A 25,780-nucleotide genomic window follows, 5' to 3' on the forward strand; every position below is an offset into this window, starting at 1 on the left:
GCATGCTCCAAATTCCACCTCGAGTGGAATTGTCACATTTATTACGCAACACTAACATGTAAGTGGAGCGTCATCGAACGAGTGGCGGTTAACGGCATCTGGAGCGCCTCTTGGGGCCAGCGCCAGTCGCAATTCCCGCTCCGCTTCTGGGATCGTTTTTATTACAGTCATGATATTAAATTTCAGCACGGCGGGAGGGGGGCACTTGAACTCGGCGCGCGTCAACACCTTTTACACATGCTGTCGGTTCACCAGTCAAGTGTGGCCTGGCAACAGCTGGTCCTACACTAATCCACTCATCAGTTAAATTAAAGCTTACTCAGTTGTGCGGTGAATGTTGATCCGGTGCACTGTGGAGTAAAATTAATCACGGCACAAGTAAGACATTTTCTGTCTTGGCTGCAGTGCGCGGGATAAAGATGTTTTGGGGACGAGAAAAAAAAAAGAAGTATTTTCTTCCAGCTTTCTTCTTGGCTGCGTTTGTGGGACAACACCTGGCGGATCGCTTGCGCACTCGCTGTCACGTAATCCACCGCGAGGCTGCGATGGATTATTCAGGCGGAGCTCATGACGACACTCGCAGATACGACATACACGGGCTTGTCGTCACTGGAGTTTCACGAGGTGGTTGTACAAGATTAAAACACGCCCCTTAAAGGCACACTTAACTACAGTAGTTACACTTCCTTTCTTAACATTCTCTGCTATCAGCTTCTAAAGTGTGTGACAATGTAAAAGTGAAACAAGGCCCTCTAGTGGTAAAACCGAATGGAAGAAAAAAAAAAAAAGTATCTTAACTGCAGCACATGAAAGACGAAAATAAACATGCACCTGATTGTGCACCTTCATTCTTTACCCTTCAACCGTGTTGCTGATATAGGAAGCGTCAAAACTTACATATGGAAGCGGTGCTTTCCGGCGATGGCCCAGCCCACAGCACGGCATGAAGGGGACCGGGGCAGCGAGGGACGGGGGCTACCTGTCGAGCGGCGGCATCCGTCCCTGCGGATCCTTGACCAGAGGACTTAAAAAAGTCAGAAACCCTGTTGCTGGCATCACAGTGTCATAGGTGTCTTGTTACGGTAGCCGCTCATAAACCCAAAATGGTGAAATCCACTTGATCTGCACCCCCCCCGCCCCTCTTCCCCCCCCTCCCCAGAAAAAAAATCTCTGCAGTGCTACAGTTTTCTGCTTTCAGCCGCTTGTGGAGTTTCACTCACTCATCGTGTCGCACAAGTTGCTCCTCGGCACAAAGGCTTGTAACGGGAGGAGGCGGTGGGGTGGGGTGTCCTTTATTGACCGCCGTCCCCTTGCGTCCTACGAGAGAGCGTCCATCCATATGCCCCCTCTCTCTCTCTCTCTCTCTCTCTTGACTTTGAGTACCCCACCCTTCCAACTTGAATGCTGTGCCAGTCAGTCCTCATTTCCTCATATCTGCAATGTGCTGTCAATATAAGAAAGTGGAGCCGTGCCTGCTCGAACCTTCCTTTCTGGATTTTTCTACATTTACATTTCGGCTACCTCCCCACATGCCAAAATCATGCATGTTGGGGGTCATTGAAGCCTCCAAATTGTCCATAGGTGTGAGCGCGAATGGTCGTTTGTGGCGACAAGTTCAGGGTGACCAGTTCAGCCCCCACCCAGATGATCCAGCTCACCTGTGTCCGTAAAGAGGACAAACACTATAGAGAATGGATGAAAATCCTCTCAAGCTCCAGGAGAAAAAAAAAATGTTAGCAACATTTAGGTGACAATTATCGCTTTTCTCCACAAGATGGCAGTCTAGCACTTAGCCCACGACTGCAGTCTGACGCCACTGCACATGTGACTAAGTAATCAAATGTGTCTATTGACACATGTAATTAGTAAAACACACACAATTTTTTTTTTTTAAATAATTCATGCCGCATTTATTTATTTAATTTTGGCAGTCCAGGGGAGGTTGCCAGGTCTGATAAGCAGCCAATCAGGAGGATGTGACATCATTCACGAAGCAAAAAGAGGGGGAGAAAATAAGCGCCCGCAATCAGCGGGGGAATGCGACCGGGTTTTCCTGCCCTCAAGTGCGCCTTTCATCAGTAGAATGCTAAATGACTTCAAGCAACATTCAGACTTCCACTTTGGCATCTCGGAGCAAATCGTTTCTGTCTGGACCATATTTGATATCACTATTATGAACAGACTTATTTTTAGATCTGCGCCTAAGCAATCCTCTGAAAGTTCAGGACTGTTTATTCTCTGCTTCGCTAGAAGCTTTTGTTGATTGCTTTTAGACAAGTGCTAAATTAGGAACGTTTATTAATACTCGGGGCCGGGGACTGGACGGTTTCCCAGGATGACTCAGATACAAAAATGAATCACGTTTCCACCTGGTTATGGCTAATACAGCCGAAAAGTTTTAATAGTATAGAAAAATATTCTATTTATATTCTGTATTTATATTCTTTCTGTCGTTTATATTCACAATATTTGTATTACTGTATTTGCCATTCACCTCTTATACTGTACATCAGGGGTATGCAAAGGTGGGGGCCAAGAGGTGGTGAAACCCCAACCGCGGTCCGAGTGTCCGTCCCCTATCAAACCAAGTAGCAGAAGTGACAATTTGATCCTGGAATTTCCATTTTCATGATTCCCTAGTGGGCGCATTTCTCGGAATGAGTTAACTGTGTTTGACTCTCGTTACTTCCTTAGATCCACAACAGCATATTCAAACACAAACTGATACGATTGCAAAACAGTATTTAGATTATCACCCAAACAAAGGAGCCGTTACGGGAAGGTGTGCTATTTTTGGGTCGCTCTCACTGACCCTGTATGCGTCACTCCACTTCATCTTCCCTGCGCTCCTGGAACGACCTTCCACAACATTTCTATAGAATCTGACTGATACATTCTCTTTTTAGTTTGACTGAGATTCATCATCATCATGTGTGGACCGTGAGGTCAAGATGCAACTCCCATGAGAAAAATTGGGCAAATTCTCACTGGGCACGGTTAGTGTGACGCAAGAGGCTCATTCACAAGTTGTCAGGGAAGACAAGAGTTTGCGTTTTTGCTGCTGGTGCCAAAAAAGTGAGGAGATGCATGCCTCCTCCTAAAAAGGGAGAAACATTCAGCCGAGGGCACCCATCCCATCCCGTGCAGGTCTCTACATTCTACAAAGTCCAGACGCGTACAAGGCATACCTCGCCAGCTCTGCTTTATAACAGGAGATGCTAGCGCGGTAGCGCAGGCGAAAATGCCGCCGCCATCACGGGTCCCCGGAGGTGTTTACACAAGACTTTCATGGCAGCACACATCTCAGGACTGATGGATGATGATGACTGGAGCGCAGAACTTGTGCCCAGTTTGTTTTTACCGGCACACATTTAGACAGAAACGCACACATTCTGACAAGGAGACAGGAAATGGGCCACCGGGACATATTCCGCTTGTGCAGTGGTCCTCAATCAAACCAACCTTTGGGGGATTTACTGTACTATAACTAAATAAAACAACAATGAATGTGTGGTTAAAGCTGTTCGGATGTTAACTTTGCAAGTGCAGCAAGTGGGTGTGTACGAGGCAGGCAAGCGGTGAGAAGAGGACATTTAAATGCTCACTCCTTACCTGACGTATGAGGCTGTTGGCGGTGGTGTCGGAGGACGTGCTACCATCCGAACTTCTAAAGCGACCTTTCCTGCGGGCTCCTTTGCTGATAAACTTCAAAAAACGGAATAATAAAACAAGTATTAAAAATGCAGCTAGTTTGATTAACTGACATACAGCATAAACAAGCTTTTGGGGATGATTGGTTTAAGTTTAATAATGAAGACTTTGTTTATTCCCAAGTATTTTTGGCTTATTTTAATATTGAGAGGTGACAAGAAAGCAGACGACACAAAATGACTGACAAGGGCCTCGAATTGGAGGCAAAATGTCGGCTGAGATTTTACATACCTATTAATTTTAATTTAACATTAAATACAGCATTAAAAAAAAAAACTTGAATCCATTTATTTCTGTTGACACAAACAATAAGCAACGACAAAAAAAACGAGTCTTAAAAGTGAAAATTGACCTTTACTACGAACTGGAAACAAAATGTCGTAGGTGTGGAGATTCACCAATCACCGGCTAGTTTTATTTCAACGGTGATTAAATAATGTGCTCGTAGCACAATTAACTCGGAACAACATTAACAGTAAAAATCATTTAAAAAAAAAAGTAGGACATGTGACACAAAATACGACGTTGACTGTTAACACTAATCCGAGCCAAAATGTCGCCGTATTTTAGCACTAGCCTGAAACTTTCACCTGCTAACTCGTTACCCCCAAAAAAGACGCCTTAACTTACTTGAAACTGCTGCAGCGAGTCCACCTCCATTATGTGCTCGTCGCTCTTTTTTTTTTAGACGATACAACGAAGAAAATCACCAAAATACAAACATAAGCCCTTCATCTTGAGTCATTCATCGCTGCTAGGCGATCGAGCTCCTCTGCCGGGTCGTCAAGTTGGAAGAAGCGGGAGGAGCTTGAAAAAGACGCTCCGGTGATAATGATAGAATGGTGGTGGATGTTTTACAGCCTCCCCCCCCGCCGCCTACACTGGCTGCTCCATCCTTCCACCGCCTCCTCATGTCAACAGTCCAGCAGAAAAAAACCCCGTGAAAATTAAGTAAATGTGTAGAACTCTATTTCACTTTTATTAATTTATTATCAAAATGTGAGGAGAAAGTTAGCATGTTTTTCACACAGATCTCGTTGCATCAGTTGTAATTATATGAAATGCACAAAACATGATGTATTCTCAAATACTTTTTACATTCTACAGTTTTACAAAAACACAGTATATTGTCAAATAATATGTAATGATACATTGCATTTACCTAGTAATTGGCTACAGTATTTAGCCTTAACAAATTGATAAAGTTCTTCTTTGGGGGAATTGCATTACTACATCATAACCATCTTACAGCATCTCTCGAGCGCCATCTGGTGGTAGAACTTTCATTTAACAACGGGAAAAGAAGCAATACACTAACTACTACTAATCTTGCCAAGCCATTCCATTATTTTCAAGAAAATGACAATTGTTCAAGGAAAGTCACAATGTTTCAAGAATAAAGTCCTATTTACTGATATAAAAATGTCAGTCTTTTTTTTTCAGAGCAAATGTCAGATGATTTTGTTGCATACAGGCGATACAGGCAGCACCAATGACTCGTGCCCTGACCGATTCATTAATGGATAGAGGAAACATGTTCTTTCTCTCAGTTGTCACTTTTCACATGTGAAAAAGTCAGGCACGCGTGGGCCGGACGACCGTTACTCACCAAGCTCAGGTGTGCAGCGGAAAGCCTCACAAAGGAGACGCGCCTCCATAAAATATCCATGTTTATTGTTGTGATTATGATAGTACTAGAATTTGAGCTCATGTTCAAAGAGTGCGAGCAGCAGGAGACAGGCCCAACCCGACAGGAGGCCAACATTCTGCAGCAGGAACGCAGTTAATGGTCGCCCGCTCCGCAAGCGACTCATCTCGGGAAGCTGGCGGGGCAAAGAAAAGGAGGACGCAAACATTAGTGCGCAAGATGGATAAAAGAAGTGTAGACTTCCATTAGCATCTATTAGCCTATTATTAGCTTCAGTCTTATTGTTAGCTTTAGGAAGCTAACGTGCTATATCATTAGGTTATAGCTCACTTTAGCCAGATAGCATGTAGTTAAATCTTTAGCTCATTGCTAACTTTAGCAAGCTAACTGGTAGCTTTAGCTAGGTAGCTTGTAGAAGCTAACGTGCTATATCATTAGGTTATAGCTCACTTTAGCCAGATAGCATGTAGTTAAATGTTTAGCTCATTGCTAACTTTAGCAAGCTAACTGGTAGCTTTAGCTAGGTAGCTTGTAGAAGCTTACTGCTAGCGTCAATCAGGTAGCATATCTCACCATCTCCACCAGTGAAAGGTAGAGGAAAATCCCGGCGGTGACTGCAAAGATCCACTGCTGCACTTGCGCCTGAGCCGAGACGAACAGTCCAATGTAGAGGCCCGCGAAGGCCGTCAAGGCGCTGATAAAATTCATGACCACGGCCGTCTTCACGGGCAGTCCGGAGCTCAACAGCACTGCGAAATCCCCTTAATAAAACAAACAAATTAAGTTGAACAAATCTTGTCCTTGTACGAGTGGAGCAAGTCCTCACCCATCTCATGGGGGATCTCGTGGCACAAGATGGCCACGGTGGTCGCCATGCCAGTCTCCGGCGACGAGGAGAAGGCGGCGCCCACCACCAGGCCGTCAGCAAAGTTGTGGAGACTGTCGCCGACGATGACCATCACAGCCAGCAGGGGAACGCCGCGGCCTAGGGAAAGCACCGCCGCCATGCGGGGACGATAAGGACTTCACCGGAACCACAGTACTGAACCGCATTTAGCTTACTTTGTTGTGAAGGTCTCTGCTGTGGAGTTTCTGCTTCTTCATCCACTGGTCCTTGCTGGTAAAAAAACAAATGACCTCCCTCACAAACCATCACCTCTCTACTCATTGCCTCGTATCTAGCAGAAGTTAAACTGCACCTTAGCATTGACACTATTCCTTTTCAAAAGCTCATAAAACGACACGCCTAATGATCCTTACCAGCTGTATGGTCGAGATGGACTTGCCCCTCCGGGACGGACCCTCGCGCGAGTGGCTCTAAAAAGGGCATAAAGACGCAAAGCTGTGCTTGAGAATTCCAAGGGGTTTTCTCAGGAACTTACATGTCCGTGCGGCGGAACCAGGAAGAAAAAGAGCCTCTCCATCAGGAAGAAGCCGTAGATGCCGGCCACCACGCCGACAATCTTCCACAGGTAGTCCGTCTGCTCCGTGAGGTGTTCCTCGTCGTGCCCGTGGAGGCCAAGGACCTACCAAATGATGAAAAAAGTAATAATAATCCTGATTCTTAACTAATGAAAAGCCAGCTAAGGGCATTTGTATCGCTCGAAGGTTTATACATTACAGCTTTTCACATTACTGTACGATAGCACTAAGTTAGCAGATGCTCGTTGTTTTAATTGACCGCGAATGCCCACGTTTGGTTTGAAGAAGTGTTCATGACGGCCGCACCTGCGGGATGAGGTGAAGGAGGGCGTCGCCAGAGAGGGTCCCCACGGCCAGGCCCACGAAAAGCTGCAAGATGAGGCTGTAGGTCTCCTGGCAGGAGTTGAAGAAGATCAAGCAGATGCCTAGCATGGATCCCAGAGTGATGAGCAGCACCGCTGCCGTGCTGTAGCCGTACTCTGCAAAAAATCAAATATATATATATATATATATTTAATTAAGCTAGAAATATCAAGCACGGGAAACAGAAGGTCAAACGCCCTCACTCTCAAAAGCAGTGGGCTGCTGAGATCCTCTTGTGTTCTGCTCGGCAGAATCGCACGCATTGCCTAGCAACTGCTGGATGATGGCCGGGCACATTTGTCCAAAGTGCTCCTTAGAAATGGGCAGTTGCGGATCCGCGGCAAAAATATACACCAGCTGATTGGCTGAAAAACAGACCTGTTTGGATTCAAAAAGGACGAGACAACCTGATGAGTATCTTCTTGGTTCGTCTCCCCGATTTATCACAAGTGTTTTACCTGCGCCCAGTTCCCAACTTCATGGCCGCAACGCTCCAACGAATGCCCCGACTCGCTCTGCGAGCTTCGCCTCTTCCTGCCGTGAGCGTGCGGCTTCTTTCCTTCTCCGCCAACGCCGAGTTGGTGAAGCAGCACCTCCAGATCTTCGAGAGAGAGAGAAAAAAAAAACGTGCACGGCTAGATATCGAGAGAGAAAAAGAGTTGAAGGTTGCTGGACGATCCATCTCACCTAAGACTTGAAGTTCACTGGTGCGATTGAGGGAGCGAAAGATGTAGTTGGTAAAGAAGGCCGGCGGAGGGAGGTTCCTCTGTGCGAAACAGGGACCCCGCAGGAGGTGACTGATGATGGCAGCGGACACTTTGGGTACGGACGCCATCGGGGCACCTTCTTTCGCATTAGTATCTTCGAGCAGATGAGTGGCGTCAATGCACTAGACGTACAAAAGGAGCGATAATATCACTTCAGTTTCTTCAGTTTTGCTCGGGATGATAAAAGCGTCATCTGTTACCTGAAGGTTGGAGACAGTCGAACCTTCTTGGATGGAGGAGTTGTACCGGTTGACGATCTGAAGAATGCTTTCAAGTTCACCCAAAGAGAGGACACCGTTGTTGTCCTCCGCCGCATGGAGACCGGTGAGCGCTCGCAGGTAAAACTCGTAAGTTCGGGTAGGTGAGGACGATGACCGGCACAGATCTCGCAGGTTCAAAATGTAGTAGAGCAGAAGAGTGGAGAGGCGCTGGAAGTCGTCCTCGGTCAGGTACGGCTTCCCGTCGTCCTCCAGCACGGACAACGCAACGTCCGGTGGCAGGCACTGGAAGAGGACGAGGCTGGAATTGCTCAAGTCATTTAAACAAGGAAGTCAGTCAGTTTGAAAGGTTGTTCGAAAAGTCTCCGTTTCTATCTGGGTAGCTTTTAGCCAGAATCAGCTGTTTAGTACTGTAATTGTGAAACTTTGTCTTTTAAAGTACAACCAAGTTCTTGTTTCTGCTTTGTCACCAGAACCTAAAGTACAGTCTCGTCCTTGTTTCTAGTTTGTCACCTTGTCCTTAGAATCAGGGGTCAACTTTGATCTTTTAGGGTACAATGGTGACCTTGTTCCTACCTTGTCCCGACAATCAGGTCAAGTCGGAGTCCAGTCTGACCTTTCACGGTACAATTTAGTCCTTGTTCCTGTCTAGTCCCCAGAAGTAGGTGCAGTAGGGCACCATTTTGTCCTTGAAAGTACAATATGTGTCTGATGATGTTTTAAGTCTGATGAATTTTCACTGAAGCAACTCCCTTCGCTCCTGGCTGTTTGACTGGATTTTGACTGATTTTGCAAGCACCATAGAATATTCTGTTCTATTCCTAAAAGAAACGTTAGAGTCTCTTCTTCCATCAGGAAAAAAAAAAAGTATGTTTCTATCCGTTTCCGTTTTGCAGCAATTAGCATTAGAATATAGCCAAGTTTCATCATTATTATTAATTAGCTTTTTTTTCCCACATGGCCCTGGCTGATCTCTTATACTCTGCTGCCACCTGCTGGCCGTTTTTGTAATAACTACCATTGCTTCAACCATTTTCCCTCAGTTCAGAGGCTACATCAAAGCCTTCTGTTTTCTCTAGCATAAAAAAAACAAACATTTAAAATAAAAATAAAAATTTAAAATAGAACATATACGTCTTTGGGAGCAAATTAGTTAATTATTGGACTTCTATGTACATGAGGCTAAAAAGGCACAGGTGGTTCCAAGCTAAAAGTCTCATGTGGACTTCATATATGGCTGAAAATTAGCATGGCCACAAAGTGTTCCAGTGAAATGAACCTTGAAAGCGTACCCAGCGATTCTTGGAAACGTTGATTGTATTTGCGTTCAAGGAGATTGTTGTCTACCCAACGGAAACAATAACAGGCTTAGAGAAACAACATCGAGAGCAACGCTTCTCAAAAACAAAGGAATACCCCAAAATCCCATCGAGGACTCCTTTCGAGAATCCGGACGCCATTGTCAAGCCACCTTGCGCCGCCGACGTCAAGTAGCTCTGAGTTGACTCTCAAGAGTTTGGCAGTGTCAAACGCAAGGGATGCCCCGAAGAAAGCCACTCAGCATGAATGAGCCATAAAAGGTCAAGAAACTTAAGCCTCACATTCCAGTCTTGACAAACAAAAAGTTCTCAGGAATTAAAAGTTGTTTTGCAGGAAATGGGCCTACCTTGTCACAGACTTCCAGAGAGGCGCCAGTCCTCTCCGGGCAGTTGACCGCCAGAAGAATCGCAGAGACCAGGATACCGACGTGGTTCTTCTGGAGGTGCGCCTCTTCGTCCTGACTGAACGGCAGATCCAAGACTTTGAGGACGTCCTGTAAATTTGACTCTGCTCGGACTGGTCCCAGCAGACACATCAGCAGCAACAGCAGAAAACGAGGAACTGCGAATCCCTGCGAGCACATGTTGCTGTCGAGGTCTTCCTAAGATGAGGTGACCATCCAAACGGCGAGGACGGGGGGGTGGGGACGGGGGGGTCTGGCGGTCACCCTCCGCTTGAACTAACCCTTACAGTGCAGCCAAAGCCGGGCCTCTCGGTCCACAACAAAAGGATTAGTGCAGCCAGTCAGAGAGCACGGGGGCAGGGAGATGGCGGTGGGGGGTGAAAGCATAATTAGTACTTAGGAGAAAAAAATTACGTTTGGCATTCAAGGCTGGAGGAAAACAGTTAAATTAAAAACGAGGTCACTGGGAATGCTTTATGAGACGGTACATCCAGTACATCGCTCCCAAATATCATAACGGAAGGTTTTGTTAACGATCTCCGAGTCACTCCTAATGCTTTTTTTTTTTTTTCATATAAAAAAAAAACTCTTTTGAACATCCTCCCACTCCGGGTCAACACGACCGAGCACAGCAAGAAATGTTTGCAAAGCAACTGGAAAGCCGAATTCTACCTGCCCATAGGTGATAAAAATCCGGTCGTCAGCTGTTTGGGCAGAATTCCGGGTTCTGGAAAAAGGCTAATTATTGGAAGTAAGCTCTTGAGGATTAGTTGCCATGGAGAGAGTTGCCTGGTGGGCAAATTGGTTCACGCTAATAGTTGTGACTGAGATGACACCTGATGGAGAAATATTGACCTTATCTTTTGATATCCAAGCGCTATAAAAGTAGCAAAAGTGGGCTGGCTTGGAGTTCGTGTTCACAGTTTTACCAGGGAGAAAATAACCATTTTAATTTTCAATCTATAATTTCTTTTATTGAATCTATTTACAATGTCAAGACAGTGAAAAAAAACAAAAACATCTTTAGATTTTCTTGAAGCGCTGTTGTAAGAAATTAAACTGTTGATTCTTCAAAATCAAAAAAATCCATCCTATGTACACATATTTTTTTTTTTAAATCACATCTTTTGGAGTGTTATTTAGTGCAGTTCCAGTACTCGCTCAGATTATTAAAAGAGAAAAATCGAGTCATTAGCACAGATTAGCCCGATGGCGTTCCGCCTACGCTTGTTCGTTCTGCTCGATGTTGCCAACCAGGCTCTTGGTGTCCACCAGAGCTCGGATGGGATTATTGAAGTACAACTTGTTGATGAAGGTGGACTCCCCCGAAGGGGAGGGGGCGGGCATCTTTTTCCGGAAGAGCAGGAAAGCGACCAGTCCTGCCAGGGCCAGGACCACCAGCACCACGGCTACGCTGATGCCGGCGGAGCTTTTGGACACCTCTTCCACGATATGAGCTATTTAAAAAAAAATAAAAAATGCAGAATGTGAATATTGAATACATAGTGACGAAAATTGGATATTGTATGTTTTCAATACTCACCGACAGCTGGAGGCTTTTCTGTCGGCGTGATAACTGGAAAAATTGGCTTGGCGTTAGTAGCTGCCACTCTTTTTCCAACATTATACACGAAAAAGGTATTTTTATTTAAAAGTGCCTTTCAAAGGGTTCAATGTATGTGAAGGGGGCCCCCGGACGGAGCCTTGGGGCACTCCCGTGTTGATTGGGGATTACAGGAATGTCAAATATTTAAATTGAATGAACTGAGTGAAGTCACAGCCGACGGCAATTGACTCTACCTTTGGCCGTTTTGCAGATGTACGAGCGGTATCTGCTGCAGGTGGTGGTCTTCCATTTCCCGCTGTCGGAATGGACGTCCACGCACGACTCGGACGACGGCATGCCCGCCTTCCAGTTGGTGTAGTCCACTGCGCTGTTGTCAATCCACGCCCACTCACCTTCGGCAAAGAAGCGCCCAGACTTACGCCGATGCGGTGCAGTCGTCGGGAAAAGGTGGACGGGCGCAATTCTTACTCTCGTGGTTTTTGTACAAGCCGACCCAGAAGCTCTTGGCGCCGTCCTGCAGGAGTTCCAGGTTTTGCTGGATGAAAAAACTCTCCTGGGGGTCCTCGATGCTTGCCAGGGATGCCCCTGCCGAACACGTTTTTTTTTTAATACCACATCCGTCTGAAGCGTTGGTAAAAATCATCCCAGCATACCCATTTTCAGACATTCCACGGAGGCGTGGGCCCAGTTGTCCACAAGCGAGCTGAGGAAGGCGTAACAATGACCACGGAAGGGGATCCACATTCTCTTCTTCTTCGGGTCCGGACAGTTTCCGGCCAGCTGAGGAGGCTCAGTGGGCGCCAAAACTACAGAGAAGAAGAAGAAGAAGGGATTTCAGAGTCGTTAAGATGGCGGCAAATTCCGAGTCTGTGTTGTTGTTTCCGTGGACCTGGCGAGCTCTTGCAAAGCGAGTAGTACGTGTTGCTGCATGCGCCCGTCTTCCATGTTTTGTCCACGTCCATGTACACGCAGGCGTCGTTGCTCTTCGGCTCGTCTTTGCCCCATTTGGTGTACGACAGGAGCCAGTTGTCCAGCCACTTGTAGCGACCTCCCGTCTGTTCAAGGGAAACCGCAACGAGAAAACTTCTATTAGGACATTTTAGTAGAAAAGAGGACAAATATGGCCCGGCGCGGTTAAAGTTAAGGTCTCGCGTTTGAAAGAACCGGCATGGTCTACCACGTTGCTGTTGAGGCCGATCCACACGGGCTCGTTGAATCTGAGGATCTGCAGCGTGACGTAGGCCTGCGCCACGGGGTCGAGTATGCTGGCCAGCTCGGCGTCGTCCGCCTGGCACTGCCTGCGCGCCTCGTCCCAGCGCATCTTTTGCATCACCAGCTTGTACGAGTCGTTGCCCAGCTTGTGGAAGGACTTGGGCGACACGGTGGTGGCCGCCGGCGCGATCTGGGGATCTTCGGAGATGGGGCGGCGTTAGTCGCTTGATCGCTGACACTTGATTTGCGCTTCAAAAATAAACACCTCAACTCCGCGAAAGGTTGTAACTGAAATTGTTTAAACCATGAAAAATAAATGATGATTTATTTTTACTGAATATTATTTTTGAGGGAATAAAGAGTCGCACATTTTTTAGGTAAAGGGAGAAAGGTAATTTATTTTCCCCAAATATATTTCGGTAAAACAGTTAAAAAAAAATAAATAAATAATAATGACAGCAGAAGAAAGAAATTTAATACCAACATTTAAAAAAATGAAATTCTAGATTTTCAAACAGAGCCAGTGCATTTAAAGCATTAAAAATAAATATGAAAATAACCATGCTAATTCATCCTTGCAAACGTTTTTTTTTTTTAATCTATGTAAAAGTACGAAATACGGCAAGCTGAATTTAAAAAAATGATCTTTCTCACAAATAGTAATTGTGACCTGAACATTTAAATTGACAACAAAAAATACTTAAAAGAAAAAAAAAAGTTTTAAACAAGATAAGATTATATTAGACTATCGGTATATTTTACAACATTTTCAAAAATGGCCACTAAATGTTAAAATAAGTAAGTAAATAAATAATGATCATTCATATAATGAATCAATTATTTATATATATATATATATATATATATATATATATATATATATATATATATATATATATATATATATATATATATATGTATATATTATTACTTTTTATATGCATTTTTAGAAAATATATAAAAAAATAAAGCTAGTAAGAGAAAAAGTTAAAATTATTTGTATTTAAAATTTTGACGTAAATTAAACCATATCAATAAAAAAAAACATACATCATTTTTGGAAAAATAAAAAAGTTACAAATAAGTTTAGCAAAATAAGTTTGATAACAAAATTACCAAAACCCCTTTTCCCTAAAACAGTCAACGCTGTATCATCAAAAATGAATATTAAAATAAGAACTCTTGTAATTCATTGGTGGCACTACTGACCGTTGTTCCTTTTACAGATGAAGCCGCGCTTTTCGCCACAATCGTCCACTTTCCACAGTCCCGTTTGCTTAGGAACGCTGCCCACCATCATCACACAGTCGAAAACCTGCTCAGAGGAAGAAAAAAAAATTCAAGCTGTGCCTTGAGATACAAGATGCGAGTTGAATGCTAACTCCGTTGACATGCTTGCTCGTCGCTGTCTTCCTTTGAGCAACGGATATTTGAACACAAACGTGTAAGACAGTTAATTTAATAATAATCACGGGCAAATATTCTTCATCCTCCTTTTTTGAAAAGAAATGAGGACAAACAAAAAAACTGGAAGACCTCGTCCATGAAGGAGTAGCGTCCGTCCGGCGTGGACGTCGGATGCCCTTTGGCCCAGTTTGTGTACAACACGCCTCGGCCATCCGTCCACACAAAGTGCATCTCCCAGTTGACGTCGTTCATGCCGAGCCACAGGTCCTCACGGTACGTCAACATCTGCGTGGTCAGGAACGCTAGACGAAGAACATTTGAGGACGAACGGTGAAACGCAATTTTTTTGGGGGGGGGGGGGGGGGGGTTGAGGGATGTCTTCAAGTACAGGCGCAACTTTTTGGTTGTTGTTTTTGTCTTTGGCGTACCTTGCTCCCTCTCGCTGACGACAGACACCAGGTTCCCTCCTTGGTTTTTGCAGTACTCCCTGGCGTCCTGCCACGACTTTTTGTCGGCGCCCACAAACTTGTAGCACTGTGCAAACCAGATAAGAAGTCAAGACGACCAAAGAAATAAATAGGGAGGACTTCAAAGTTACAAAAAACCCCGCTAACTTTCTTCTCATTTGTACCTTTCCACCTTATTTATTTATAATGTGCTTGTTGGGGACTTCAATCTGCACCTCTTTCATGCTAAATGTTTTCAAAATGTTCATATAATGGTAGATATAAACCCTCAATTATTTTTACTGATAGGAATATTTAAACTAATGGCAGTTGTAAACATTGAAACGGTAACAGGCTAAGTGTAACAAAAAAAATATGCGCAGGACTTCATTACAGCTACAGTTGGAATGTTCTACAAATTAAGTTGACTTTTCCCAGAATACCTTGCCTTGGAAAGCCAGCCACTCGGGCGCGCAGCCTCCCTTGGACTCGGCGGTGGGCATCACGGTGGTATTGACGAACACGCTGCTTCGTTTGCATATGGACGGCAGCTCCATCCCACAGTTGATGTCGTTCCAGAAGCCTTTCGGAAGACACGCGCATTCACGGCGTCACTCGCAGCCATTTTCCCTGAAGCAACCCCCCCTCGCGGCTATTTTACTGGATTTTGACAGATTTTGCAAGGCCCACAGAATATTGTGTTCTATTCCTATAAAAAATATGGAACCTACCAAAACAAAGATGAGAGTTTCTTCTTTCATCAGAAAAAAAAAAGTATATTTCTATCTGTTTCCGTTTTGTTGCAATTAGCATTAGAATATAGCCACGTTTAATCATTATTCACAAATCTGTTTAGAACTGGGGGGAAATCAGCTCGTTTCCCAGCTTGCCCTGGTTGATCTCTTATACTCTGCTGCCACCTGCAGGCCGTTTTTGTAATTACTACCTTTGCTTCACCCGTTCTCTGCAGTTCAGAGGCTGCATCAAAGCCTTCTGTTTTTTCTAGCATAAAAAAAAACATAAAAATGTCTTTGGGACAAATAAGTAAGAAATTGCAGGGGGAAAAAAAAATTCTAAAATAAACCTCAACTTTAGGTTCTGGTAAAGCGCTGCCGCAACGGTGCGCTGAGCTTACCCATACTCTTGTATATGGTCACACAGTTCTCGTCATTGTTGGCAAAATTGGGCTCATTTTGTTCCCACGCTGTGTATGTCACCGGAGTTTCATCCAACCAGCTGGAAGGACGAAGAGAAAAAGTTTAAGTGGCAGTTTGGAGCTAAACATCAAGATTCACTTGGAAGTTTTCCCACTTTGTATACAGCTTAACCCTCTTAAAATGATTTTTTTGGGTATGTTTTCTCATAAGATCGACAACTATTTCTTGACACTTTTGACACTATGACACTTATTTTACTTGTAAAATTACCGGGACCACTTCTTGCCTTGAAAATATTTACACAATGTAACTTTTGTGCAAAATGTATTTGAAATTACCTAAAGGACTGGTCGAGATTGACAACGAGGCCGATGTAGTACTGACTCTCGGAGTCCTTGACGATCTGTTTCCACAGGAACCTTCTCTCGCTCTCCCCCGTGATGACGGCCAGCTCCGCGAAGTTCTTTTTGCAGAAGGCCCGCGCGGCCTCCATGGGCTGCTGATCCATGTTCATGAAGTACTGCGAGTCGTTGTAGAGCAGCCAGCCGTCCTCGGTGGTGTTGAACGCTGCTCAGCGGGGAGAATCGGCAGAGCACATTTTTTTGAAATGTCTTCGGAATGTCGCCGAAACTGCAGTTGTTTGTTTATATTCAAACGCTCCGCATGGTTTGCGCGGCTCGTAATAACGTTGGTCATTTTTGATGGATTGTAAATTAATCACAAAGAAAATGTACGTCATATTCATGACAGGTGTGATATTACTTATTTTGGGAGAATAATTGCATTATTTTAAAATTGTGATTTTTTTGGGGGGTAATATAGAATTTTTTAAGATACATCTTAATTTACGAGAAAATATGCAACTTTATTCCTGAAAAATGTACATTTGAGAAAATAGTGTAACTTTTTTTTAACATTATGCTTTTATTTTCGAGAAAACTTCCACCGTAGTACTTGCAAGATTACGAAAAAAAATTTGCCTAATATACGTTTTTGTCTTACTTGGCATGATGATGACGGGCTCGGGTTTGGGAGTCACTCCTGGAAATATAACAACGCATCAAAAGGACTGCAAGAAGTGGGAATTCAAGAATTGCGTGCGTGTGTATGCGGATTACCTTTGCGTAACTGGCAGAGCCAGTCGTTGTAAACCTCGCAGTGTCGGTCATTCCAGTGTCGTCCATAGTTGGATTGAACTTCTGTGCAGTGCTCAGCGTCGTTGTAGTTGTTGGGCTCCCCGTAGCCCCAGTTCTCAAAGCCGTACTACAGCAAAGGGGTTTCATCATTAATATTAATAATAATGATCATTTGTGACTTTTCAGCAGAAAAAGTATCAGGGCCACAGTAAAAAGAAGATATCATTTATGAGACTCGCCGTAATCTTATGAGAATATTCAAGAAAAATGTCCACATTTTTACTTTTTTTTCTTAAAAATGTAAAAAGTTCTCAAAATTATATAACTTTATTGCCGTATGATAAATATACAAGCTTATTATAAAAATTGCTCTGAAAATGTGTTGATTTATTTGCATAAAATTCAAAAATTTTCATCTAACATCTGACGAAATGAACGAAAATGAACTCCTATTTTTTCTAAAACCGTTTTTAAAAAATTGAAAATGTAAAAAGAAATTTGGAAAAAATGTCTTAATTATTGTAGGATAAGGATGTCTCCCCCCAAAACAACGTATACAACTTTTTTCTTTGTGATGTTTTTTCTCCTATGATTTTTTTTACTCAAATACATACTTTTTTTCATAAAAAATTTAAAACTTTTTTCCTAATAAGATTACCACTTTTTCCTCAAAAGGTACATCTTTTTTTGTAGAAGCTGTATGACTTTTTTCTCATGAAAATATGCAACTTTGTCCCCCAAAATTAGCAACTTTTTTCCCTTTGTAAAATTACTACCCGTGCAACTGTTAAGATGGAAAATTTGATTTTTCAAGATGATTGTTTTTTTGTTTTTTTTTAACCTTTTGTTTTCTTCAGTGGGCCCCGAACACTTACAAAAAGCAACCTTAACAAAAAAGTGGGGTACCCACAGGTGATCCGTCAGTCCAGACGAAACCTTCATTGGTGCTGAGTAGGCTGAGCCCGATCCAGGCTGCGTCTGACGAATGAAACCTTAACGGCAGCAAAACTCCTTATTACATACCCAACGTTGACTGTGTGTGCGTGTGTGTGTGTGTGTGCGTACTGCGCATTGCTGAGGTCCTGAGCTCCGTGTATGCTCATCAGGTCTCCGCCGATGGCCCTGCAGAAGTCCTTTGCTTCGAGCCAAGTTTTCTTCAGGTCCTTATTCTTTTTGTATAGCTGCAAACCAGGGTTGGAATAGTTTGGGATTTTTCATTATAGTCAGATTTTAGTTAGTTGGTTTTCATTGTTTAACTTTTTTTCAAAAATGTTTTTTTTTTTTTTTTTAAAATAAGTTGATATTGGTTTTAGTCTACACGCTCTCACCTTGAAGCAGACGTTCCTGTTGGCCACGGGCGTCCAACCCGAGGCGCAGCTGAGGGCGGGTGTGACGGGCGGCACGGTGGTCATTTGGGCTCCCTCCGCAGGTTTCTTGCAAATGAACTTCTCCTTGCCCTCGCAGCTGACCACGTCCCAAAGGCCGGCCGACGTGCCCGTCGCCAGGGCCGCGCAGCCCGCCTTGCGGTCTGCAGTTCAAAAGTCAGCTATTTTAGTATTATTTCCTAAGAGACTACATACAATCTGTACCGTGCTTGCACACATTGAAATGGGTGAACAATGACAGTATTCATTTTGTATTTAATTATTTCAATTTTATTTTCTACTTTAGTTAAAGATGATACCTATAAATATAAATTGTAAAAATAAGTGAACAGTATTGTTTTAGTTAACTGAATAAGAATAAATAATTAAATAACATTAAATCTTATAGCTTACAATTTTGTGATAAGTGAGAGGGTGATTGTTTTTTTATTTCACAGATTTAAATTTTAATGTATTTTAATCTAATTAAAAAAAATATGAATATGATTTATTTATTTTTATTGTATCTGGCATGCTGATGATTTATGCATTTAATTATTTTGAGTATTTAAATTGTTTAGTAATCTTGATTCTAAAAAAATTATGAAAATGTACCTTTTGTAAAAGATCAGAAAAATATATATATATTTTAAATTATTTATTTTATTTAAAAAATGTAACGGATTAAATGTTCACAAAATGAGTTTTTATAAAAAAAAATTGAATGTATTTTTGATACAATTAAAAAAGTAATACTTTTATGCAATTTAAAACTAACTAATCAAAGCAATTTTTCATGTTTTTTTTTTTTTTACAGTTTTAATTATAACATTAAATTGAATTAATTCAGTTTGACTTACAGAAAATAATTACAATTGGAGTCTTGTACCTGGCATGCCCACGTTGAAATGAGTGAAGGAAACTTTCCTCCGGCTGGTCCAAGTGAACGAGTGTGTGTCTTCTTTTTTGAAGAGTCCCGTCCAGAAGTATTTCTCCGGCCTCAAGCCCACCAGACTGGTCAGGAAGGCGTTCTCGTACCTTTGGGAAGAAGAAATAACATCAGTGAAGCGCGATATTGAGAAAGTGGTGCGAAATCCTACCTGTCGGCCACATCTACGAGGTTTCCTCCATCCTTCGAGCACGCCTGCTTCGCCTCATCAAATGTTTTCTTCTCAGCTGCAATGGTGTAACAATATGAGCCGTACCGGAGTGAACCCTAAAAAAAAAAAAATCAACAACAATATTGTGAATTTTGTTGAAAAACAGCATTTGAGATTTTAGCGGCTCCTCACTAGCTTGCATCCGGGGTTGCTTTCACTGTGGGTTCCTTCTGCCGCTTTTGAGGAGGCTTTCTTTTTACAAATGTATCCGTAGGCCTTCTCGCACATTTGGTCGGCCCACCTGCCGTTCTAAAACAAAAGCGGACCATTTGAATTGTCACGGTTGCCTAGCGGTCAGCGCGTCTGCCTCGCGGTTCTCCGGTTCTGCGCTCGAATCCTGTGTGCATGTTTCTCCTGATTTCTCCCTCATTCCAAAAACATGTTGATTTAAAACAAAATGCTTTTTTTTCCCCCCCACCTCTCCCCGGATGAGTACGCAGTCCTCCTGGAGGTTGGTGCCGTGAGTGGGCTCGTCCATCATCCACTGGGTGAAGGTGACCTGCGAGCGGTCAGACCACTCGAACAGCATCTGGCTCGTCTGATCGTTCAGGCCGATCCACAGGATATCCGTCGCCACTGCAAAATAATTGTGTTGCTACTTTCGAATGGTTTTTGGACTTGATTTAAGCCCACGACAACGCCCGCGCGTCTTACAGAATCCCGACTGGGCGATGATGAAGCTCTGCTCTTCGACGTTGTGGATGCTGGCCAGGTCGGCGTCATCCCGGCGGCAGGCGGTCAAAGCGTCCTTCCACATTTTCTTGCTTCTCTCAATGAAGTAACAGCTGCCGCCGTAAGGGACCCAGTGGTTGGGGCAGAAGCTGGGCTGGTTAACTGCAGCCAAAGATTACATTTATATATATTTATATATATATAGTTACAGTTCATACATTCCGTGTATGTGTCTTGATTTTTTTTTTTTCATGTTTACGCATGATAGACATGTCTACCAAATGTCATGCAGCTCTGTGAAAAATTTTGGGAACACTAAAATGTCTGCCTCGAACCAAAATGGCAGACTTCCCGTGTCTCCTCAAGTTTTAAGACTTTTTTGCGGGTCTACTCATTGTATGCATGTCTACCACATTTCATGCCGCTCAATAAAAATGTCATTGACGTTTGAATTTTTCAAAAAGCCCGTGAGAGCTCTACCAAGACCTTGAAACTCTAAAATGGCTACTTTGAATCAAAATGGCCGACTTCCTGCATGTTTTCAGAAATGGGTTCTTACTGGGCGGCGGGGGAAGACTACTGGAGTTCCCTTTGCGGCAAATGTAGCCCAGCTTCTTGGCGCAGGTGCTGGTCTCCCATTTGGAGGCCTTGCCTGCATTTAAGGTGGCGCAGTTCATTCCGGGATCGGATGAGGGATGACCTGTTGGGAAACATCCATGACAAATGTTAATATGACATGCAACGTAACTGGAGGGTTCAAATTTCAACCGCAACAATTTAAACTTTTATGCTGGTAAAACTTGGTTTTAAATGTTTGAAGTGTCCCAAAGACATTTATACGTTTTTTTTTTTATGCTCGAGCATACAGAAAGAAGGCTTTGATGCGGCTTCTTGACTGCACAAAAACGTTTGAAGCAATGGTAGTTATTACAAAAACGGCCAGCAGGTGGCAGCAGAGTATAAGAGATCAACCAGGGCCATGTTGAAAAGAAGCCTTTTTACCCATATTTCTAAGCAGAACAGAAACAGATAGAAATATACTTCTTTTTTTTTCCCCTGATAAAAGAAGAGACTAATTTTTCTTTTGGTAGGTTCCATATTTTTATAGCAATAGAACAGAATAATCTGTGGGCCTTGCAAAATCTGTCAAAATACAGTAAAACAGCCGGGAGTGAAGGGCTGGGAGTGAATTGTGAGTTAAAGGGAAAGTCAACCACCCAAATTTTTTTTGACAATAATATGTTCTATGCAGCTAAACTAGTCTAAATACAATATTCTGATTAATGTTGCAAAATCCAGCCGTTTTTATCAATATCAGAAGGCGGCCATTTTGCCATTTGCTGTCAAGTGAAAATGACATCCCAGTTGCTTAGGTCTCAGGTAACAACCAATCACAGCTCAGCTTCAGAAAGCAGGTGAGCTGTGATTACAGGTGACAAAGTGAGCAACATGACTCAGCAGAAATGATATCATCGAGATCATTGCTCTGACCTCTCAAACACATCAACTCATTTTTTACCAGACGTTGCAGCCTAAATTGTCCTCCAGTTCTGGAATGGCAAATATAGAATGAGTAGCCTCGACTGACCTGGTGCCCAGTTTAAATATCGGAAGGGGTTCCCGTTGCTCCACTGCCACCCCCCCTCGAAGTCCAAACTGTTGAGTCCGATCCACAGGGCGGCTCCCAACGTGCTCGTCAGTCCTGCGTGGAGTCAACAAGCCAGTCAGCGTGTCCCGGTCCACATGATGGGAGTTTGTGGTCCGTTTTGTCGGTACCTGAAATGTAGGACTGCTCGTGGAGCTCCACGATGCTGAGGAGATCTGCTCCCTGCTGCTGGCAGCTCTTGCGGGCCTGGTGCCAAGTTAGCACGGACTGGGCGTTGCGCTGGTACTGGACCCCCGTCACCGGGTCCGTGTCCCAGCCAGACGACACTGCGGTTGAAATGACACCAAAGAATGCACTGACAATTTTTTTAAATGTGTATGTGACGTGTACAGGGCCAGTAACTTACTTTATTTTAGTTTTGTTAACACATTTTCAAGGTTAAAAAAAAAATTGAGAAAAAAATTTCTACATTTTTTTATTACTTTAAAATGGGTCAATTTGACCCACAATGTAGAAAGATGGTTCGACTGGTCAACCCTCTGATTACATCATGGGTCAAATTGACCCATTTCAAAGTCTAACCCCTCTATTATCTTGCAGTTAAAGTTGCGGGTCCAATTCACCCATTTAAAGTTGAACTTGAAATTGGGTCAATTTGACCCGCAATGTAACAAGAAGGTTAAACTTAAATATAGGTCATTTTGGCCTGCAACGTAGCAAGAGAGTTAAACTTAGGGGAGACTAGTTTGTATCACTTTTTTATACTTTTATATATTTCTTGGAATCAATACATCATATATAAACAAAATTTATACCAAAAGACATGCCAAAGTCTGAGGTATATTTTTTGTATTTATGTCATTTTCATACTTTGAGTTATAAGCCATCAAATAGAGGGTGTGAACATGTGACGTGTTGCCCCACCAATGGGTAAGTTGTCACACTATATGGGGTAAGATGTCACACTGGATTTTGCAACTAACAAAATTATCCTTGTTCTCCTGTTGGTTTTTTTGTTGTTTGTTTTTACTGTACAATGGGTCAATTTGACCCGGAACATAACAGGAGTGTTAAAATGCACATGTGCTGATTTGCAGTCATTTTGCAGACGTTGCGGAGGGGATGAGAGGACTGTGGGAAGAGGAAAACAAAGACTGCTGACAAGCCAGGACGGGGATGTATGTTGTTCTGCCATGGGGGTCATAAACCTCAATTGTTAGCACTGACCTCTTCCAAGGCAGAAAATGAGAAAAAAAACATCGTGTTTGGAGTCCGGGACATTTTGCTTTAGTGTATTATCTGACGTTTTGCGCCTACCTTTGGTGGGACAGAAGCCCCACTTCTTCTCCGTGTTGTAGTTGGCCTTGGTGGCGCACCAGAGCTGCCCGTCGGTGCGGCCCGCCTTGGTGCACTCCGAGTACCACTGCTCGCCGAATTTGAACGGGAACAGGCACGGGGTGCCGAAAGAGTTGCCGCCGATGGTGAAAATCTCTGCGGGGACAACAAATATGCCTCATATTATGCTTTAATACGGCGCGAAGAATCAGGAAGTGTTATGCTTTGCCTTTCAGAATAAGAGCATAATACAGAAAATGATATGTTAGCTAACTTAATAGCATTCTTGATATGTTTTTTGGAGGTGTGGCCTATTTGTTTTATGATTATATGTTTGGATGCAGTTTGTTTTCATGGAAAAGGCACGTGCACTCACATTTTTTGGCAGACCCAACACAGGTGACAAATCCAGGTCCAGAAACTAAAAACCCTGCCACAGTTTGGCTTTATTCCTTTAGCCCTTATCGCTAATTGTTTCCGTTGTGCTAGCTAGCAGGTAAACGAGCACCATGGGAGCTAGCTAGCTATCCAGCATCTGGGGCTAACGCCAAACTGTGGCAGGGTTTTTACTCTTTGGACCTGGATTTTGCCACCATTGCCACCTACCTTGATAGCCTTTGGAGCACAGGTCCAAGTGCGTCCCGTAGATCTTCCATCGGCTCCACACTCCCGAGCCCTTGTAGATCATCAAGCTCTTCTCGTTGCGGTTCCCCCAGTTGAGGTGCAGGTCTCGGTCCCGCAGGCCGAACAGGGTCTCGTTTTTGCACTGCCACTGCTGCAGCTCGCTGGCCTCGTCGCATTGGAACAGCAGCACCTTGACCCAGTCCTTGATTTCCACGGCGCCCAAGCACAGGTTGAGGGACAGGCTGAGCAGGCGGTTGGCCGAGGCCCAGCGGAATTGCTGGTCTTTGGCGCGGGGCTCGCACCTGGACAGCGTGATGGACGAGGCGTGGATGACCTTCACGCACTTGTTGTGATCCTGGTTGAAGATCAGGAAGGAGCTGCTGTCTAAAGCACAGGATGGGGGGGAAATCGCAGCTTTTCAATGACACTACTAGTGCCTGTGCACTAGTATGCGCTTTGTCTTCAATTGGCAGACAATTCAGAGCACTTACTAGTGATGTTTTGTCCAATACTGTCTATGACATTTCTGTGCACTAGTAGAAAGACTACCTTACTAGTGTATTTTTCCACAACTGTATGACATTTCTACGCACTAGTAGAACAAGGGTCTTGCTAGTGACATTTGCTTCCATTACTGCGTGACATTTCTGTGCACGAGTACAACTATGTCTTACTAATGACATTTCTACGTACTATTATAACAACTTACTAGTGACATTTTTTTCCACTACTGCGCACTAGTAGAAAAACTATATTATTTCTGTGAACTAGTAGAAAGATAGCCGTACTAGCAATGTTTTTTTCCACTACTGCTTGTCATTTCTGTCCACTAGTAGAACAACTGACTTACTAGTGCAGTTCCCCCCCCCCCCCCACTATTGTATGACATTGCTGTGCACTAGTACAACCATTACATCTTACTAGTGACATTCCCAAGGCACTAGTAAAAAAAGTGTCTTACTAATCATATTTGTTTCCACTACTGTATGACATTTCTGCGCACTAGTAGAAAAACTCTTATCAATTAAGCTTTTTCAAATATTTCGACTATAGTGCACTAGTAGAGCAACTGTCTTACTAGTGTCGTCAATTTTGCCATACTGCATGACATTTCTGCGCACTCGTCAACTCTTCAATTTAAGGCGACACATGCAAGTAAAAAGTCATCAGGAAATTAAATAATCAGGTCAAGAAAAATCTACTCAAGTATGCTCAAGTATTTGTACTTAGTTACTTCCCAAGCCCAAACACAAACTCCCATTTTTGCATGCAAGAAGCTGAAAAGCGGCGACAGCACGTACCGACGTTAGCCGCCACGGCGCGCAGGAGGCAGAGCAGCAGCGCGGCGAAGCGAGGCCTCATGATGGTGGTTGTCGGCAGGGCGTCCAGTGGCGAAGTGGCGAGGTGAGCGGCCGCCACCGCCACGACTCCTCTCCCTTGGACATCCTGTCACATGGCGCTCGCTCAGAGAGAGAGGCTGAGCAGGCGGCAGGAAGCCAGCAGGGACGCACGCACTACTAGAGGGGAGAAAACTCAAGACTCGGATATTATTAAGGGCCAATCACTGCATTTGATTGCGAAACTCGCAATACGGCAGGTTGTTGCTCAGTCTTAACAATCAAGGGTCAATTTGACCCGGCGCGTGTTTAATGGTCCAGGAGAGTCAGATATGAAATAAATCTCAAATCTCATTATCAATTTAACTCGCAAATATGCTGCTTTGTTTCAATGGTTCACAAAACTGTTTATGGGTCAACCTGACCCGCTGCCCTCATAAAAGCATTTGTCCTTTTTTTTTTTTATTACCCTATTTTGTGAATAAAACATTTTACGGGTCATTTCCATCCTTCGGTCCGTATCCATTTATTTTATTCACTTTCCCCCCTAATTTATAAATGGCGGGATAGTAATAAAATATAATTGTATGGGTTAATTTGACCCAGATTGAGTTTACCCATTAAAAAAAAAACTACATTAAAAAAAAAGATAATAATAATAATAATAATAATCTGTTAATATTTGGTTGTAACTATTGGAAATGCACACATAAAATTTTACGGGTCAATTTGACCCGCAATGTAACAAGCGGTTTAAATATAGGCTCTCCGTGCTCCGCAAGAGGATGCTTCCAAAGAGTGGCAAGGAATGTGAGTAAAATGCTGATGCGACAAACTGTGAAGAATTTAGAGAACCCCCCCCCCCCCCTTGGAGATCTGTGCAGTTTCCAAAGATGACACAAATC

At 43.5% G+C, this 25,780-nt stretch overlaps 3 protein-coding genes across 5 annotated transcripts in view; all 3 read right to left on the reverse strand.

The window, feature by feature from the left end:
* The window catches only part of cacnb2a (calcium channel, voltage-dependent, beta 2a), a 32,733-nt gene extending 28,205 nt beyond the window's left edge, over positions 1–4,528 (reverse strand). The window contains exons 1-2 of one of the 3 annotated variants that reach the window (XM_086066132.1): positions 4,342–4,528; positions 3,613–3,705 (exon numbers count right to left, since the gene is read on the reverse strand). In XM_086066132.1, the coding sequence (XP_085922258.1) occupies positions 3,613–3,705; positions 4,342–4,371 (123 nt within the window). In that variant the 5' untranslated portion in view covers positions 4,372–4,528. Of the gene's footprint in view, positions 1–897; positions 1,012–3,612; positions 3,706–4,341 lie in introns of those variants that run through there. The other 2 variants (XM_086066134.1, XM_086066138.1) reach the window with 2 other exon arrangements.
* A 135-nt stretch (positions 4,529–4,663) lies between these two features.
* On the reverse strand, positions 4,664–10,080 carry LOC147155967 (zinc transporter ZIP12-like). The gene is made up of 12 exons (XM_086066082.1): positions 9,796–10,080; positions 8,112–8,414; positions 7,832–8,033; positions 7,603–7,745; positions 7,348–7,522; positions 7,088–7,260; positions 6,742–6,885; positions 6,620–6,676; positions 6,422–6,476; positions 6,186–6,344; positions 5,933–6,120; positions 4,664–5,534 (listed from the first exon to the last, which is right to left on the reverse strand). The coding sequence occupies exons 1-12, from the start codon at positions 10,030–10,032 to the stop codon at positions 5,406–5,408; spliced, it is 1,965 nt and encodes a 654-aa protein (XP_085922208.1). The 5' UTR covers positions 10,033–10,080; the 3' UTR covers positions 4,664–5,405.
* A 733-nt stretch (positions 10,081–10,813) lies between these two features.
* Positions 10,814–25,657, reverse strand: mrc1a (mannose receptor, C type 1a). Its single transcript, XM_086066081.1, has 29 exons — positions 24,840–25,657; positions 23,521–23,922; positions 22,897–23,070; positions 21,750–21,905; positions 21,562–21,675; positions 20,533–20,673; positions 19,956–20,135; positions 19,720–19,877; positions 19,434–19,550; positions 19,242–19,357; positions 19,031–19,179; positions 18,106–18,305; positions 17,843–17,958; positions 17,688–17,769; positions 16,760–16,904; positions 16,644–16,682; positions 15,980–16,208; positions 15,620–15,720; positions 14,928–15,067; positions 14,467–14,572; positions 14,168–14,340; positions 13,841–13,946; positions 12,597–12,829; positions 12,309–12,474; positions 12,073–12,225; positions 11,888–12,004; positions 11,653–11,811; positions 11,396–11,428; positions 10,814–11,309 (listed from the first exon to the last, which is right to left on the reverse strand). Exons 1-29 carry the CDS (start codon positions 24,898–24,900, stop codon positions 11,074–11,076), a joined length of 4,302 nt encoding a protein of 1,433 aa, XP_085922207.1. The 5' UTR covers positions 24,901–25,657; the 3' UTR covers positions 10,814–11,073.
* Positions 25,658–25,780: the final 123 nt, after the last annotated feature.

Source organism: Leptonotus elevatus, chromosome 21 (assembly GCF_054856555.1).
Source record: "Leptonotus elevatus isolate MCC_2025b chromosome 21, RoL_Lele_1.0, whole genome shotgun sequence".
NCBI classification, from domain to species: Eukaryota; Metazoa; Chordata; class Actinopteri; order Syngnathiformes; family Syngnathidae; genus Leptonotus; species Leptonotus elevatus.

Coding starts and splice junctions, on each gene's coding strand:
- LOC147155967 (XM_086066082.1), bottom strand. CDS start 10,032: ATGTGCTCGCAGGGATTCGCAGTTCCTCGTTTTCTGCTGTTGCTGCTG. Junction 7,261..7,347: donor GCAGCCCACTGCTTTTGAGA/GTGAGGGCGTTT, acceptor GATTTTTTGCAG/AGTACGGCTACAGCACGGCA. Junction 6,886..7,087: donor TCCTTCACCTCATCCCGCAG/GTGCGGCCGTCA, acceptor ATCATTTGGTAG/GTCCTTGGCCTCCACGGGCA.
- mrc1a (XM_086066081.1), bottom strand. CDS start 24,900: ATGAGGCCTCGCTTCGCCGCGCTGCTGCTCTGCCTCCTGCGCGCCGTG. Junction 17,770..17,842: donor CAGGACCTCAGCAATGCGCA/GTACGCACACAC, acceptor GCTGCCGTTAAG/GTTTCATTCGTCAGACGCAG. Junction 12,830..13,840: donor CATCTGTAAAAGGAACAACG/GTCAGTAGTGCC, acceptor CCATCTCCGAAG/ATCCCCAGATCGCGCCGGCG.